This window comes from Anomaloglossus baeobatrachus, chromosome 11 (genome assembly GCF_048569485.1).
Source record: "Anomaloglossus baeobatrachus isolate aAnoBae1 chromosome 11, aAnoBae1.hap1, whole genome shotgun sequence".
NCBI classification, from domain to species: domain Eukaryota; kingdom Metazoa; phylum Chordata; class Amphibia; order Anura; family Aromobatidae; genus Anomaloglossus; species Anomaloglossus baeobatrachus.
In genome coordinates, this window is record NC_134363.1 from 127500462 (window position 1) to 127519424 (window position 18963).

The window sequence follows — 18963 nt, forward strand, 5'->3', positions numbered from 1 at the left end:
ATACAACAGTATTATGGTATATAGCTAAAATGATGATCTCCTATGCAGCCCTTTCTGTGGTAGTGCTTATCAGGAGTGCAATATGGCAGTCATGGGGGTCTTTAGCAGGCACCTGGCTGCCACAGCAATCCATCAGTACTCGGCAATCCTTTGTGTGGGAGTGGGGGTGGTGAGGAGCTCCTGAAACGGTACTCCGACTTGATTATGCACCATGAATCCAGCTGTCAGAGATTGACAGAGGCATTTAAGGGGTTAATAGCAGTGATTTCAGGTCAGTCCAGTCACTGCTGTTAGAGGCGGTTGCTGGTTGAGTAATAGCTCCTGAGGCCTCTCCATACACAAACACTCGAAGTGTGATGTATATGTACTACAAATTATGGGGCTGTAGAAGTACTAATATCTTAGACATTTATTTGTCCACAGGATATGTGATAAACACACACTACTCACAAAAAGTTAGAGATATGTGGTCACATCTATCTATCTAAAATCTATCTATGAACCATAGAATACAACTCTGTAAGCGCAAAGATATATGGAAACATTGAATATAAGACATTTGGACTCCATTACTACTATATAATTACAAAAAGAAGGAACTTAGCGCACAAATTGGTCAGTTGATGAGAGCCCATCAGCCACGACAAGGCGACTTCTTAATGAAGGGCCCTAAAGCTAATATTCCTCAAACCTCATCCATACATACATTACATACATATCTATCTCACATGTTTAGATTTGATTACATTGTATTCCCTGTTTACAGTCAGGACTTAGAACAGTGACTAATAAGTGATAATAGGCGTTGCTTTGTTGTTGGATCTGATACAATATAACACTTGTGGTGCACTCTGTAATATATATAACTGTCTTTCACAGAGTGATATATCCTTTGTCTGATCCCCCCTTGGTGAAGATGTCTAATTCTTCCCCTGCTGATGAAGGGACGACATTTGAGCACCTCTGGAGTACCCTGTAAGTCACAGCGGTGGCATGCTGTTATTTTTTCATTCATGTCTGTTACTGATGCAGGGAAGCAAGGGATTCCCATTTATCTGTTACCTGGGGCCTATCAGAAGTGCGACAGTGACAGTTCCTCTTAGGCCCTGGTGCTTGCAAGGGCCTATAGGTCTCTACATACAAATACACCAGTATTTTAAATGGCATTCAATGCATGGGGTCTTATTAAAATTTTGGGTTCCAGGAGCTTGAAGTTATGCCTCTGGTGCTTCTTCTGCTTCCCGTTAGCTGATGGTTACCGAGTTCCTACCACTGCTGTAGCTGGCTCAGGTGGTGTGGCACCATATGGCATATCTGGACACAACTGCTGTGCTCACCTATGACATCCAGTACAGTTCCTACTATGATCTAGAAGTGTACAGTGATTCCTCGTTACAATATTGTATCCACAATGGCTGCCTCTATAAATATAGTAATGTGATTTAGTATACAGACCTAGTAGAGCTATGTTTGGCACTGCATTGTTAAAAGGAGTCTGTCATCCCAATCTGACAGTATAAACTAAGCACATGTAGGTCATACTGCCCCTGTCAGAATCACATCTTTAGTGATTTAATCGCTGCCTCCATTCTGCAGAAACTAAAGTTTAATCATATATGATCATTAGCATGAGGAGTGCACCCTGGGTGCGGCCGAGAGGCTCAGTGCTCTAATTTACCCACTAGTTTTACATGTCTCCACCTCTCTCACTGGTGATTGACAGCGTTGTCTTGCCTGTAGTGAGCACTGTCTGCAGAGAAAGCTCAGGTCAGTGCTGTCAATCACCAGTGAGGGAGTTGGGGCATAAAAAACCAATAGATGGAATAATTTACCGAGTCTCTTGGCTACACCCAGGGTGCACAATAACCCTAATTAGCATATGTAATGAAACGTCAGTTTCCAAAAAGCGTAGGCAGTGATTAGAACAGTAATGAAGCCATTTTTATAGAGATTATGGGCCCACTTCATACAACTGAAAGCCTCAGCCAGGGATTGACTCCATTCAAGAACTGGAGTAACATTTTTAGCTTAAGTTATGTGTAAGGCCTCTTTCACATATCAGTTTTTTTCCATCAGTCACAATCCATTTTGTGACTGATGCGATGGATCCATTGTAGATTGTAGTAAAAGTGATGCGACGGATCCCTGTAAAAAAACGGATCCATCGTACCACTTTTTTTCATGCCAAAGGTTATTTGGATGGAAGAGACAGAGTCTTTTTTCTGACAAGAAATGAATTTACACCTCATCTGAGCATGCTCGGTTAAACAAAAAAACTGATCCATCGCCGGATTCCGCAATGTGACGGATTGCGATGGATCTTGCGCCCATAAACCTCCATTACACCAAACGATGGATGGCAACGGATCTGTCGCTTTCCGTTTTTTTCAACGCAGACAAAAAATCTTACTGTGGACGTCGTCTCCATCCAACGGACACACATTTTTCGACGGATCCGTCGTACGACGGATGGAATGTGAGGCCATCCGTCACAATCCGTCGCTAATACAAGTCAATGAGAAAAAAACGGACTCAGCGCTGGATCCGTTTTTTTCTAAGTTTGATGGATTGTGACTCATGGCAAAAAACTGATGCGTGAAAGAGGCCTAAGATACGACCCTACTTTTGATGAAGTTGTTGGGTGGGCTTTGCCACCTCACCTTTCCACCCAACTTTTCTAATTTTAAAAATGTCAAAAATTGCAGAATTTTCCACAACTTTGTGTTTTTAATCCAAAAAAGGTGACATTTGAAAGTGTTTTACACAGAAAATTACAAAAAACTTGCTTAGTTTATAGTGCCAGATCAGAAAAACAGATTCTAGAAAAACCCTAGACAAATCCTTTACTGAGCCAAACAGATCCCACACCCATTCACTGCAGGATCTGCAAAACAAGGTTCACAGAACATCAGATCCACCAACAGCATTTTTTTGAGGTTTCCACTTATTATAGCAATAGGAGGATTATTATCCTACTAAGCTGAATAAAGGCTCTGCACACAGAATCTATGGGATACCTCTTCACGGAGTAGGCATATCCCATGCCCGTTCACTGCAGGACATCTTGTTACATATGAGATCCAACAACAGCCACTTGCTGGCGGTTTCCACTTAGCACACAGAATCTATGGGCCAACAATGGACTTTTGTGTGCCGTAAACTTTGATTTTATTATTTCCCCTAATAGATTCATATGGAATCCGTGAGAAAATTGTGGCATACTGTAATTATTAAATTGGTTGTCAGTGTGTATGCTGGGAGTTGTAGTTCCACACCTGCTGTATATTTCTGGGACCTATAGATTGTATATGACCTGAAGCATCACAATAACATATCGGCCACTAACATTTTATTTATTTTCTTCCTTTCAGGGAACCAGACAGTAACTATTTTGATCTGCCTCAGTCGAGTCACTCAAACAACTCCGACGTCTCCAATCAGACCGAAGGAAACATGGACGCCTACCAGATGAGGAACATGAATGAGTCCATCATGGTAAGTGTGAAGTGGGATAAATCTAAATAAAAAAATAGATAAATATATATGTATGTATGTATGTATGTATATATATATATATATATATATATATATATATATATATATATATATATATATATACAAAACTTACAAAAAAGGCAGTGAGCCATAGAAATACATAGAATAAAGGATGGAATTGTGCACACTTTTAGCTCATAATGTGAACTGATGAGTTTAACTTTGAAGATACTTTTGTGGAGTTGATTCACATAAACTTCTATTCACTGGTGGACACAAACAGAAAAGGGCCCTTATTCAAAAATAGTATGAGTCCTTTTTAGTCCAATAACTCATCACAATGCACAATACCACCTGCTTTTGCAGGTAGAAATGGGCCCCTTACCTCTTGGGTCCCTGTGCAGCAGCACAAGTTGCACCAATGATATGTCTGTCCCTGCTTCTACTCTGCTCACACCAAGAGCTGCATTCAAGAGTCTGCTAATTTCCTATTAGTTCTCAGTCATGGGCATAAGTACTCGTGATGAGATGTCATAGTGAAATGATGGAAGTAGCTTCCAGCATACTTTTTTTCCCATCCTCTCCCAGCCCCCTCTCCCCTTCTACCTTCTCCCTTACCTCATCCCCCCTTTCTCCCTCCCTTCTAAATCTCCCTCCCCCTCCCTCCCCATACCTTCCTTCACCCTTCCCTTCCCCTCCCTCCGCCATCCCTCTCAATCCCTCCCTCTCCCTTCTCTCATCCCTCCCACCACCCCCATCCCTCCCCCTCATCCCTTCCACCACCCACATACCTTCCCCATCATCCCTCCCACCACCTACATCCGTCTCCCCTCATCCCTTCTACCCCCTCATCCCTCTCACCACCCCCATCCCTCCACCCATCCCTCCCCCCTCATCCCTCCCACCCACATCACTCCCCCCTCATCCCTCTCACCCACATCCCTTCCCCCTCATCCCTCCCACCTCATCCCTCCCCCCTCAATTCCTCCCACCACCCACATTCCCCTCCTCATCCCTCTCACCACCCACATCCCTCTCACCACCCATATGCCTCCCCTCTCATTCCTCCCACCTCCTCATCCCTCCTACCACCCACTTCCCTCTCCCCCTCATTCCTCCCACCACCCACATCCCTCCCCCCATCCCTCCCACCACCCACATCCCTCCCCTCTCATCCCTCCCAGCACCCACATCCTGCCCCCCTCTTCCCCCCTCTTCTTTCTCCTCTCCCCCCTCCCACCCTCAGCCCTCCCTCCCTCCCTCCTACTCCCAGCACAATTTTACATGCAGCTCTGGATGTGAATGGAGTGGAAGACATAGGCCCCAATGCATTAAGCAGTGTTCACCAAATTTCAAACAAACTTTTTGAAACGTTGCAACATTTTTGTGCAACTTATAACTGTATAAATGTTTTACAGCTTTTGTCACTTGTTCACTAGTCCTGGCCAGCTCTGCCAACTTTTTGAAATGTGAACGGAGCTTATCAGGGAGGGGGTAGCCAACAATTTCATCACATTTTTGGTAAAAAAAAAAAAGTGGTATAAATTATGAGAGATATCCAGTCCTCGAGTGAAGTACATTCCTAGCGGCAGTGCACGGCAGCTGAAAGATGCAACCAATTCATTATAGGGAACCTGTTAGGTGCCCTACGCCCTCCAACCCAGCAGCATTCATACCTGTATGCCCAAATTCCTTCCCTAACCAGCCCTGTATATCGCTATTTACTAATATGAATGTTAAAAAAACAATGACTTATAAATCTCCCTTTCCCTGTGCTAATTAGGGCAGAGACTAATTGTAGGGGCGTTGTTTTGCCAGACTGACAGGTTCCCTTGAAGGGGCACATGCCTGGTAATTAATTTGGCACATCTAATTCATCAACATTAATGTACAAAGTTCCAGTCTTGATAAATCAGAGCCATAATGTATATCAGGATCCGTAGAAGTAAAGTACGTCTATTATGCTGATTTTTATAGTGTAAAGCCATATTTAACATGTTTGCATCTTTAATGTATCAGTATTTGTTACCATATTTGTTATCGTGATGGTAAGACTCTTCCGCTTTCCTGCCTGTTGCTGAGCTCCATTTGTCCATACAGGATGCAGGCTCCCCCTACAGGCTATTGCTGAGTACTACATTTTTGTAAAACCCATTTTTTTTTTGTGTTGGACTAGAGCTGTATCACTTCTACTAATGTCTATTACACAGTCACAGCCAAAAGAAGGAAACATGACTCAATGCGCTTGCTTTTCTACTGTTTAGGATGGTTATTTAATCCTTTTTGCATCACGCTTTGCTTAGTATGCTGATTCCTTCTATCTATCTATCTATGTCTATCTATCTATCTATCTATCTATCCCTCTATCTATCTATCTATCTATGTCTATCCCTCTATCTATCTATCTATCTATCTATCTATCTATCTATGTCTATCTATCTATCTATTCCTCTATCTATCTATCTATCTATCTCTCTATCTATGATCTATCTATCTATCTATGATCTATCTATCCTTCTTTCTATCTATCTATCTATCTATCTATCTATCTATCTATCCATCTATTTATCTATCCTTCTATCTATCTATGATCTATCTATCTATCTATCTATCCTATCTATCTATCCTATCTATCATCTATCTATCCAGCTATCTATCTATCTATCCTATCTATCTATCTATCTATCCTTCTATCTATTTCTCTATCCTTCTATCTATCTATCTATCTATCATCTATCTATCTATCTATTTATCTATCCCTCTATCTATCTATTATCTGTCTATCCCTCTATCTATCTATCTATCTATCTATCTTTCTATCTATTTATCTATCCTTCTATCTATCTATTATCTATCTATCTCCTTTGTTTTGGACAGCCGCCTACATTACATTTTTTAAATTAAATAGGGAAAGAATGTAATGAACATGTTTACATTAAACTTGCAGCAAGTCCATACGGAGCCACATAACAGACCGGGTCTCATTCTTGGAGGTATTGCGCTACATGTGCCTGTGCCAGCTCTGCGTGTTCTGGCATAAAGTTTTAGAGACTATTTTAGACTTACTGTACAATTCAGTGAAGTCTCTGCCAGCAGTGATCATGCTTGGACAAAGTCCTGCCCTGCTGGCAATGTTTATCCCTCCAAAGAGCATTTTCCACTAAAGTAAAAAAAAAATCAAATTTTATCACAATTGTATCAGGTGTGTAGGGTATAAGCATACGTGAATCACCTCCTATTATAGCCGTTCCTGGGAAAGCTGGGTAGCAATCATTCTGCTCTCACATCTCGACCAGCTTTCCTGCAGACTGACAAACCCGCCTAGTCAAACATCGACATTACTAGACATAACTGTCATTCACAGGTCTGGGAAAGATGGATAGCAGCAGCTGCGGGAACTATGTGGCCATATTACTATCTACCCAACTTTACCAGGATGACATGAGTTTTCAATAATATACAACATGCCATCTACTCACTGAACTATTTGTTTTTCAGGTGATTTTTTTTTTTATAAATATATTTATTTTAGAGGATAGATAGAAGGATAGATAGAAGGATAGATAGATAGATAGATAGATAGAGGGATAGATAGATAGAGGGATAGATAGATAGAGGGATAGATAGATAGATAGATAGATAGATAGATAGATAGATAGATGGAGGGATAGATAGATAGATAGATGGAGGGATAGATAGATAGAGGGATAGATAGATAGATGGAGGGATAGATAGATAGAGGGATAGATAGATAGATAGATAGAGGGATAGATAGATAGAGGGATAGATAGATAGATAGATAGATAGATAGATAGATAGATAGATAGATAGATAGATAGAGGGATAGATAGATAGATAGATAGATAGATAGAGGGATAGATAGATAGAGGGATAGATAGATAGATAGATAGATAGATAGATAGATAGAGGGATAGATAGATAGATAGATAGATGGAGGGATAGATAGATAGAGGGATAGATAGATAGATGGAGGGATAGATAGATAGAGGGATAGATAGATAGATGGAGGGATAGATAGATAGAGGGATAGATAGATAGATAGAGGGATAGATAGATAGAGGGATAGATAGATAGATACATAGAGGGATAGATAGATAGATAGAGGGATAGATAGATAGAGGGATAGATAGATAGATACATAGAGGGATAGATAGAGGGATAGATAGATAACAGAAGACTTTGCCGCACATTTCAAACTCAAGATCAACCAAATCGGCCAAGTCTTTACCACTCAATCATCACACAATCCCTCAATATAACAGACCAATGCCCTTCCCTAATAACCTTCCTCCTCACCATCACTGAAGGAGAGCTTACTCATCTTCTCTCTAAGGCTAGTTTCACACTTGCGTTGAACAGCATCCGTCCGGATGCATTGCATATAATGACACAACGGATGCAATGGACCGTACAAAACAACGGAAAGCTTTTTTTAATTTATTTATTTATTTTCTTCTTTACAGTTTTACCGGCAGCAGACTATTGTGAACGATCAGCTGATTACCCGGCGGCCGGCCACACAGCTGATCGCTCTCAAAAGCCGGCGGCCGGGCGCTCAGCTGATCACTCTCAAAAGCCAGCTGCGAGGCGCTCAGCTGAGAGCTCTCACATGCCGGTGGCCGGGCGCTCAGCTGAGCGCTCTCACATGCCGGTGGCCGGGCGCTCAGCTGAGTGCTCTCACATGCCGGTGGCTGGGCGCTTAGCTGAGCGCTCTCCATGCCGGCGGCCGGGCGCTCAGCTGAGCGCTCTCACATGCCGGTGGCCGGGCGCTCAGCTGAACATTCGGCCACTGAGAGACAAAATAAAGTTTGTGATTTTTTAAAAAAAAAAAGAGCATGCGCAGTGAAATCCTACGGATTGCGCTGCTCAAAAAAACGTTACATGCTGCGTTCCCTCCGCCCGACGCAGCGTCAAAATAACGACGCTGCGTCATCCAGCGGATGCAACGCTGACACTTGCGTTACAGTGCGTCGTCCATACAAGTCTATGGAGAATAGTGCAGTGCGTTAACGGACTGCGCTATTCTCCATAGTGACGGACTGCGCTGAACGCAAGTGTGAAAGTAGCCTAAATCGCACCTCACCACTTGTACACTTGACCCCACCAATCTCACCACCACACTTAATCCAGCCCTAACTTATCTCTTCAACCTATTGTTAATGTCTGGTACCTTCCCTTCTGGTCTCATAGATGCCTCAGTCACACGCGTCCTGAAAAAAAAAATCTCTTGACCCCACCTATATTTCCACTTATCATTCAAAATCGCCTCCAAACTCCATAACATCATGTCCATATTGAATTTGGTGTTCCTCAAGGCTCTGTCCTGGGACCCTTGCTATTCTTTGGCCTGGGACAACCCATTAAGTCCCATGGCTTCCAGGATCATCTATACGCTGACACACTTAATTCTACGTCCCAGACGGAAGGAAGAAAGGAAGGAAAAAGGAAGGAAGAAAGGAAAAAGGAAAAAAGGAAGGAAGGAAAAAGGAAGAAAGGAAAAAGGAAGAGAGGAAGGAATGAGAAAGGATGGAAGGAAAGAGGAAAGAAGGAAGGAAAAAGGAAGGAAGAAGGGAAGGAGAAAAAAAGGAAAAAGGAAGAAAGGAAAAAGGAAGAGAGGAAGGAAGTTGAAAGGATGGAAGGAAAGAGGAAAGAAGAAGGAAGGTAAAAGGAAGGAAGAAAGGAAGGAGAAAAAAAGGAAGAAAGGAAAAAGGAAGGAAGGAAAAAGGAAGGAAGGAAGAAAAAAGATATATCAGGATACTAAATAGTTAAATAATATTTGATAGATGGATAGACAGCAGCAAAAAGTGGCACCATACTCCTCCAAACAACAAGAAAGAGGGATCTAGGCTCAGATTCCTGTCACTTAAGTTATATTCACATTGCATAAATGGCCTCCATTTATAGTGTATACCGGATATGCCCCATCATAGATGTCAGATTATATTGGAATCTGTTTACCAGGTAGTGTAACATCATGAATACACGTCACACACATATGCTAATCTGATGCTGTGACGTCTGTCATTAACCTATTATCTACCAATGTCCTTTTTTTGAGATGCCTAATTTTTTGCTTAAAATTCATTGAATTAAATTAATTAATCAATAATTAATTCATTCATTAAATTCATTAATTTTGCTTAAATTTAATTTTCATTTTTAATTTAATTTTTTTTTTCATAAAAAAATCTGTCATTTAATAAAAAAAAATATGAAAACTTCTAATTTGGCAAGTAATGGCCTAATGTGCATATTTGCCATATCTCTGCCTCAGTCTCTTATTGTGAGGGCCCTGACACCTCTCTTGGCAGGTAACGAGAGCAGCCCCTTCACCGCTTGGCTTCCTAACTCCTCCAAGGCTTTGTTGTCACGACCAGGAAAAAGTAATGCAGCAGGATCAGGTGGAGGGTGCAATCCTAATTACAGGCCAAGCCAAGCCTTTGATGGCGGCTTTATCACACCCTCCGCGGTGACATTTCTCACTGTGACACTATAGAAGGGATTTAGGTAAGATGTACACAATGCAACTAACAGTGCAAGTGTGGACGGTCAGGAGAACTTTATTTCTGTTCTTATTTGTCACTCATGCTTTATAGTTTGAACTGAATCTATTCCTACCATGGGGTCTTGTTGTACAGTGGGAAAATATGTAAACCTGGCATAGGTTCCTTCTACAAAGTAAAGTGGGGCATGTGCCTTCGTTCAGTCTCCAGATCTTCCTCCCATCTGCCCCTTCTTCCTCCTGACCGGTTAGGATGAGTATGCATGTATTGAATGGAGAGAAGAGAATAAGGAGATGCCAGACACCTCTGACAGCAGTGTATTTCTCTTAAAACCAAAAAGATTGGGCATGTTGAAATTTAATATGCCTGACCCTTCTTTCAATTTATGACCCTTGATAGAATACATACACATATACATTAGAAGCCATGTTCATATAGTATATATGGCCATTTTAAGACTAGTCTGGGTTGTCATAATGTTAGTTAAAGAATTGCTTACAACCACCAATGTGGTAAAAGCTGATATATACTAGTGCAACCCTCAGGGGGCAGAGTATGATACAGAGATATAAAGACCAGCAAAGACAGAATCTGGGCCATGCTTCACCCTTAATACAGATGCAACACAAAATAACATCCCCTTGCCTGTCTCAGCAAGACCACAGCATATCCTTCCTTCATGGTTTTATGGCTTTTATTACCATTTGTTCATCCCTTTCCCCAAACCACGGTCCTTAGAATCAGTTGTAAGAACATTAAAAAAACCACTCCTATCGAAGTTTTTTTTCCTCGTAATATATTGCAGTTATCACTGTGTACTGACAATTGCTCATTTTGACCTTGTACCCTGTTAATTCTTCTATTTTCCATTAGGTCTATGACATCACATGATTAAAAACTGACTAGTTGATCCTTCTAAGCACTATGTAGAAACAGGACGTCTCTTTTCCCTGCATGATTCATCAGTGCAAAAGTCACTGCCAGAAAGGAGGAGGGAGAGGCTGGGTCAGAAGTTGAAGAAGGGGATGACTCATGTAGTAAAAAGAGACTTCCTGTTTCTACACAAAGCAGAGAAAAGAGAAGAATTAACTGGGTATAAAGGCAAAATAAGCAATTATAGGTACACAGTGCTATATAATATGATGATTGCAATATATTAATAGGATAACAACTTTGATGGAATTCTTTAAAATTATTCATGCAATTTATTAGTCTAGACTGACACATTGTAACAAAGCTGTCAGGTTTGTCCAGAATTTCAGGTTCAAGATGTAAACAAACTGAGCCTGAAATGGTGAGGAACTGGTGAGCAAGTATCCGTCAGTATTATATCTGTATAGTTATTGGTACTATATCTACAGAGATTACAGGAGCTCTGGTAATGGGAAGTGAAGCTCTTGGTTCTTTTTAAGCTTGATCCTTGATTTTATCATTCATCTCATAGTACCATAGGCTAGTACACAGTCTGCTCTGCTCTTTGGCTAGATATTGGAGAACCCAACAACTAAAGCTCCATTACGAAATGTGACTAGGTATATACTATTTGGTGCCAATCTCACTGGGGATGTTATAGCAGTGCTAATATATGCTTCTAAACTCCAGATTGAAAGCGATCATACACAATAAAAATATCAAAACCTGCTGATTTTGGTGGGATCCACTGATGTCTCTTGTTCTCCATCCTAAAGTGCGTTTTACTCTCTTCTCCTCTTTGAAAACTTAGGAATGGAAGGAGATAGCTGTCAGTTGATTCTTTTTCAGCCCACTATCTCAAATGATGTCAAACTCAAAAGGTTAGCTATGCATTTAGTCTTAAATCATACAGTAACTGCATTTAAAGTGAATCTTTCACCAGGGTTTTGCTACGCCATCTGAGAGCAGCTTAATGTACAGGTAGAGATCTTGATTCTAGCGATGTGTCACTTACTTGGCTGCTTGCTGCAGTTTTGATAAAATCAATGTTTTATCAGCTGCACTATCAGTTCTCTGAATGCTGAGCTCTGTATAACCCCGCCCACACCTCTGATTGGCCATTTTCTGTGTCCACAGTGCATAAGCTTAAAGCAATCATAGATGGGGCGTGGTTAGACTACAAGGCAACAGGTGTACTAGTCCTCTAGTGATAATCTCCTGCTGATAAACCTGTGATTTTATCAGAACTACATAAGGCAGCCTAGTAAGGGAGATATCACTGGAATCAGGGAGTCTCTTGCTCTCAGAAAGATTTTTAACATCTACCCTTTAAAATTCCACTCCCTAACTTTATATTCACCGTAGACCCAGACAGATATTGGGAGCTGTTTGATTGAGTCCTCCCGCTATAGATCTGCTTTCTCGGCGATGTCTCTGACGGAGACAGCGCCTTAAAACGTAAAAGAAGCTTCAAGGAAGGTAAATCCCCAGTGACCTCACCCTTCCCTCCATATCATAGGCACATACAGGGATAGCAGAAGCAGATCATCAGGCAGAAAGCACCAAACAGCACCTCATACCTCAGCTTCCAGGACCTCTGTGAGGGGGATAGAAGGTGTCGGGGTGTTACATATTGGGGTCAAGTATATTCATGCCTGATCTTTTAGGTTTCAGGTGGAGATTGACTCTATTACCACCTAAAACAATGACATTACTCTATGAAATAAAAAATGAAAATATACAAGACTTTTCCGCTCGGATCTGAATATTTTATCTGTGTCTTTTTACATCCCACAAGAGGTTTAAACTACAGCAAATGCAGAATGTCAACAGATTAATACCTGTTAACCCAGAGAATTAGCCACCGGCCTTCTTATGTTATGAAGTTAAACTTTGTGTCCCGGTAATCTTGGCTTGGAGATGAGACTTATTGATGTTACCTTCGCGATGGTGACAAGTACCCAACCGGCGAAGCTTCTTATATCAGTACCTTGTTTTTACACTATCCACTGCACAGTCGCACACGACATCCAGTGCAGACATGTAACCTGCCGGCGTGTAAGATCCAGCGTTACAGACCTAAAATACACTGCTTTTTATAGAATTAAAAATGAGATCCCCCCTCTTTGGGTAGATGGTATAGTCCAATACAACACTGGGCAAGCCTAGGCTTGCCTGGTGGTTTAATGAATAGCCATGAGGAAAGGGGGTGGACTCAAGTTTGTTGTTGGATGCAGCTAGTTGACAGAACCAAGGGAGATGAGAAAAAAAAGAAAAAAAAAACTAACAAACTGCTTCCATGTACCACAGCATCCCTCAAGACATATGCACTGTGTGGTATACCTGCGCACCGTCTACAAGTTGCATTTCTTACCTAGCCTCCATTGCAGCCTACTGACCCCATGACTGCTCTGCTGGGACAATTGCCCTCTGCATTTGTATTCCAGGAAGACTAAGATGCTGTACATAAGTGACCCCATGCAGCCGTACACGGTAGGTTATTTTGGTCGTCTATGTGTATTTTTGTTTTTTTATTGTTAGCTTTATATATATATATATATATATATATATATATATATATATATATACAGCCAATTTCTCTCTTTTATTGCACTATATATATATATATATATATATATATATATATATATATAGTGTAATAAAAGAGAGAAATTGGCAAAATGCCCTTGCGCCAACCACAACTGCCTTTCTGATTGTGGGCTGCGGTTTTCACACCTGTTGCCATTTAGAGGCTTCCATGCGTGAGATTAGGAAATTAGAGGCTTCTTTTCGGGAATAATTTAGTCTGACAATCCTGATAATAGGAATGAAAGAGTGCAAAAATGTGCACAAGTATGTATTTTACCTGCTAATAATCTTTGTATTTGCTTATTTTCATTAGGATTGTTCCGATTTCACCATAGTAAGACCATGTAGTACAAACTACACACGCAGTAGGCAAATCTACACCCAATTGATCAAAATTGTCCCTTTAAAAGTTCTAATAGTGATAGGAATGTCAAATATACAGAGAGGCGATACAGTTACAGAGGGTGTTTATATATATATATATATATATATATATATATATATATATATATATATAATCTCAGAATCTGTACGTTGTTTAGGAATGGTAAAAAATACATGATACATATTAGTTCCTATACTATACGTTAGAATAGTTTGTGTTTCTAGAATTTATATAATAAACTAAGGACAATGTTTATTTTTAAGATAAAGACATTTTTGTTTATTTCTTCTTATACAGCGATATTTATTGAGAACCACTAGTTTCATTTTTAGGATTTAGAAATCATTATTGATAAAACATTATGGTTGTTGTTGTTATTATTATTATTATTATTCTTTTTATTTTTTAATTTCTGTTTATTTAAAAATAAAGAGTGTTAAATTCTAATTGCCAATTAACAATATTTTTTACTAAGAGATTATAGTTAAATATTTAACTGTTAAAATATATTTGCGATTAAAAAAATAAAATATATATATATATATATATATATATTACTGTGTATAATATATATATATATATATAATTTTTTATTTTTTTTCACTTGTAAAGCGCCATGGAATTAATGGCGCTATAATAATAATAAATAATAATAATAATTATATATATAAATATATATATATTAGTTACATATGACAAATTTAATATGCTCTCTTTGTTGTTAGCTATTTCATCTTTTTTTTTTTTCTTAAAGTGAAGCCTGTGTTTTTTTTTTTTTACATTGCTCACAACTGCGTATTTACTAATTTCATCTGCCTACAATCATGGGTTAAGAATGATCTGTCCCCTTTACACCTGTCAACCAGCCGTTTCATGTACCTTCGACAGATGCTACACCTTACTGTAACTGCTGTACACCTCCGCCCTTCAGTGTCCCTTGGGACCCTTACCGGGAAGGGTGATATCTAGTCTTTTGTCTATTAAAAACCAACTAAATATGTATGTGTATATAACATATAGTAATAATAATATAACTGTGTCATGTCTTGTAAAAAGTTCTTGGTGAACATTTAGCCCAGGTAGCAGTCTCGTTAAAGTCTTATATAGCCAACATTAAGGAGCTGATACTAGTTAATCCAGTGTGGCCAATCTATAGTGTTAATGCTATTCACATCACGTCAGAAGATACAATAAAAACAGCCCACGCAGTTGATATGGGGCCATTGGAAAATGGAGACTCTTTCCAAGCTGGTTTTATCACTTCGATGTCCGTCCAACGGTATGAACTTGCAAACTGATTTGGTCTCCAGTGGTGCTTCAATGATAGCAAACCTGAAAACATGTAAAAGTGATAGGCAGAAGAGGTTCCCTGCCCCAGGTAGGTAGCGGAGCCTAGTTTCATGTTTCCAATGGAGCCAGAAATAATGGTTGCCATAGGCTAATAGGCTCAACAACGTGCTACAATGTCGTGTCCTGTAGGTTAACCCATTATTGTCTACAGTAGCTGCAATTAGCTGCGATCGATGTGATCTGACTGTTAGATGACAGAAGTCATTGGAATTGCGGTTCTCGGTATTCTCGTAAAGCCAAGAACATATTCAAAATCACTCAAAAGTTGCAACATGGATATTCTTGTCATCCTCTGGACATTTGTGCAATTACCATTGTCCAGCACTGCTATTACTAGTGTCATGCAATATTTTATTACCAGTGAATCTGGCGATATCTTTGCCTCGTACACAGTTTTGACTTGTCAGTATTTCCTAACAATACAAAAAGAGTAACTTTTTGATTTTTCAGATGGAATTTGTTTAGAAAAATCTGCCTGCTAGGGATGTTTTATGTGAATGGAGTAATTGTCTCTGACTGCTATTAGGAGATACGTATTGACACAGCTAATAATTGTGGTCGGCAAGAATGTAGATTAATGTGTTTGAACAACCCAAATTTCGAATGCCTGCTTGCAGGAACAACTCACGAGGATTAAATAGTTTAAGATTCAGGACACGTGTGTATACGCCTCCTCTTCTCTCCTTATTTAGGATGCTGAGATATATATATATATATATATATATATATAAAATATATATATATTGCTCAAAAAAATAAAGGGAACACTAAAATACCATTTTGTTGTTTAAGTGTTCCCTTTATTTTTTTGAGCAGTATATGTATACATATATATATTTATTTATTACATTGATTTTTATATAGCGCCAACATTTATCACAGCTCTATACAGAGACCGCCTTCTCTCACATTGGTCTATTTTCTTAATTGAATTGTAAACTAATTTATCAATATGTTTTTGAAGTGTGGAGCCAAAGTTAAGCATGCAGATTCAATGCATATTGGGACCTAAGGGTCTGTGCACACAGAGTTTTTGGAGGAATCTTTTTAGAACAGGTCAAGACTAATGCCGGCGTCACACACTACGATATATCGGGCGATATGTCGTTGGGGGTCACATCGTTACTGACGCACATCCGGCATCGTTTGACATATCGTAGCATGAGACAGCTACAAGCGACGGTTAACGAGCAAAAATACTCACCTTATCGTTGCTTGTTGACACGTTGCTCATTTTCATAAAATCGTTTCTCCTTCTGCGCGCCGGTTGTTCATCATTCCCGAGGCAGCATACGTCGCTCCGTGTGACACCCCGGGAACGACGAACATAGCTTACCTGTGTCTCGCCGGCAATGCGGAAGGAAGGAGGTGGGCGGGATGTTTACGTCCCGCTCATCTCCGCCCCTCTGCTACTGTTGGCCGGCCGCTGTGTGACGTCGCTGTGACACCGAACGTCCCTCCCCCTTCAGGAAGTGGATGTTCGCCGCCCACAGCTAGGTCGTACATGTGACAGGGGTTAACGACATTGTGTGCCACAGGCAACGAATTGCCCATGACGCACAAACGACGGGGGCAGGTACGATTGCTCGTGCGATTGCACAATAGATCGTACCGTGTGACGGCGGCCTAAGTATTGTCCGAAATATCTCTCAAAAAATGCTCTTTTTCTATTCATTTCTATTGCAACACCACTTTCCTTTTTCTATGTTCAATTGTTTGAGTGTTCAAAAACTCTTAAAGGAACATGTCATCAGGACTTTATATCCCAAACTGATGGCATCTATATAAAGGCACTTTAATGATGAAAAAATCCTTACCTTTTTTGTAGAAATTTGTTTTGCTGTTTTAGGGAAATTCATAGATGAAATTGTATGCTAATGAGCTGCAAGTGCAGTGGGCGGGCGATGCACTTACAGCTCTCCTGCCTCCCTCTATTCTCCGCCCCTGTCTGCCTCCTATATCTGACTGACTGACAGATTACTTAGGGTTCAGTTACTTGTCAGTTGTAAAGACACAGTGGGCGGAGAAAAGAAAGAGAAGTAGGAGAGGTGTAAGTGCAGTCCCCGCCCACTGCACTTGTGACTCATTACGGGAGAAAATGGGAAGAAATGTGTCCAGCCTGCTCTGCTGCCGCAGATCTCCCGTAAGAGGATCCAGGACACACCAATGAACATAGTGTATGTGGCATTTATTTCAACACGTTTCAAAGCTATCAAAGCGTTTTCTTCAAAAAAGGAACCATTCCTTTCCTGAAGAAGCTTTGATAACTTTGAAATGTACACTCATGTATCTGCAGCAGCTAGCCAATATTCAATCGCATTGAACAGGTGAGCGTACGCTCATCATCTCATTCCCTTATATATCAGATAAGACCCTATTTGCGCCTTTGCTCCCTAGTGTCTTGTGACTCATTACCGTACAATTAAACTATAGATTTCTCGAAAACTGCAAAACAGATTTCTACAGGAAGGATAGAGATTTAATCAGCATTAAAGTGCCATTACATATAGTACATGCCATTATTTTGGGATATAAATTCCTGATGACAGGTTCTCATTAAATACATGTAGGAAACAAAAAACTCCTCCAAAAGCTCCTAAAAGGAGGAGCATTTTCTTTGGAGATGCACAAGTCGTTTTTGCAGTGTTTTCATATCAGAAACTGAGCACAAGGTCCAAGTTATTGTGACATTTTGAGTTTTGAGGAGAATTTGGAGCATGTCCACTTAGTTTTTACTCAGTTTTTGTTCCTAAATAGAGATGAGCGAACTCGAGGTTCGGTATTCATGTAGTGGAAGGCACAGACCAGGCAGTAGTAGTAGTCGTAATTGAAGGGGTTAACAGGCTGCAGCGCAGCCGTCCGTTAACCCTTCACCTCCCCGTCGCCACACCACACACAGAACTCAGTTCAGGCAACTCCACTTTCTCTCTTTCAGTAAATAAAGTCCCGACAAGGTTTCTTCTCTCAAGCATGCAAACTTTATTTTCCTTCAATTTCTGGATTACTTCAATCCACGTTCTTCCGGCAACGATATTGATCCCATAGGGGTTCCTTCTACTCCTTCTTCTCAAACACAATTTAGCAGCTGTCCGTATTCCAGGCACCTGGGTTCTGTCTGACACCTCTAGGCCCCTCATTCCTCCACTACACTTCACACTGGCACCGGCCGGTTCATTAAGTCCGTTGAGCCACTTCACCACACCCACAGGGGACGCTATCACATAAGAAGGAGCGCAACCGACAGGGCTCCCCCATCCATACCCAGGCCATCCAGCCATACCCTACTCTTTGGGGGCGCATTGACCTTCAGTAAGCAGTGGAAGTCGTTGAGTATTACGAGTCAGGTAATACGGATGCCAGACCCCCGACCGTCAGGACGAAATCCCTCTTCTTGGGGATGCAGTTAGACAATCTAGAACGGATCCCGCGTGTCACGGCCGCAGGGATGACTTTTAAACTCCCTACTCTCCTCCTACCCACCCAGGTGCCAGGACAACCGTGCTGCTACACTGCCACCTGGTGGCCATTCTACACAATGCATTTACATTTTACAATTGTTACACAGACCATCAGTGTACTGGATACAAATGCAGGGGGTGGGCCTAAACCTAACCCCCCCTACATTCATATCGAACACAGACTTTACAAAAAACAGAGTTCGGTGCTTTACGTTTGCAAGCAAGCGAGCATTGCTGTGCTCAGGTACAC

At 40.7% G+C, this 18963-nt stretch overlaps 1 protein-coding gene across 4 annotated transcripts in view; it reads left to right on the top strand.

Annotated features, from left to right (window-relative positions):
• Positions 1-916: 916 nt before the first annotated feature.
• Positions 917-18963, top strand: part of TP73 (tumor protein p73) — a 104848-nt gene continuing 86801 nt past the window's right edge. For 2 of the 4 annotated variants that reach the window (XM_075329081.1, XM_075329082.1), the window contains exons 1-2: positions 917-975; positions 3372-3495. In XM_075329081.1, coding sequence (XP_075185196.1) covers positions 917-975; positions 3372-3495 — 183 coding nt within the window. Of the gene's footprint in view, positions 976-3371; positions 3496-18963 lie in introns of those variants that run through there. The other 2 variants (XM_075329084.1, XM_075329083.1) reach the window with 2 other exon arrangements.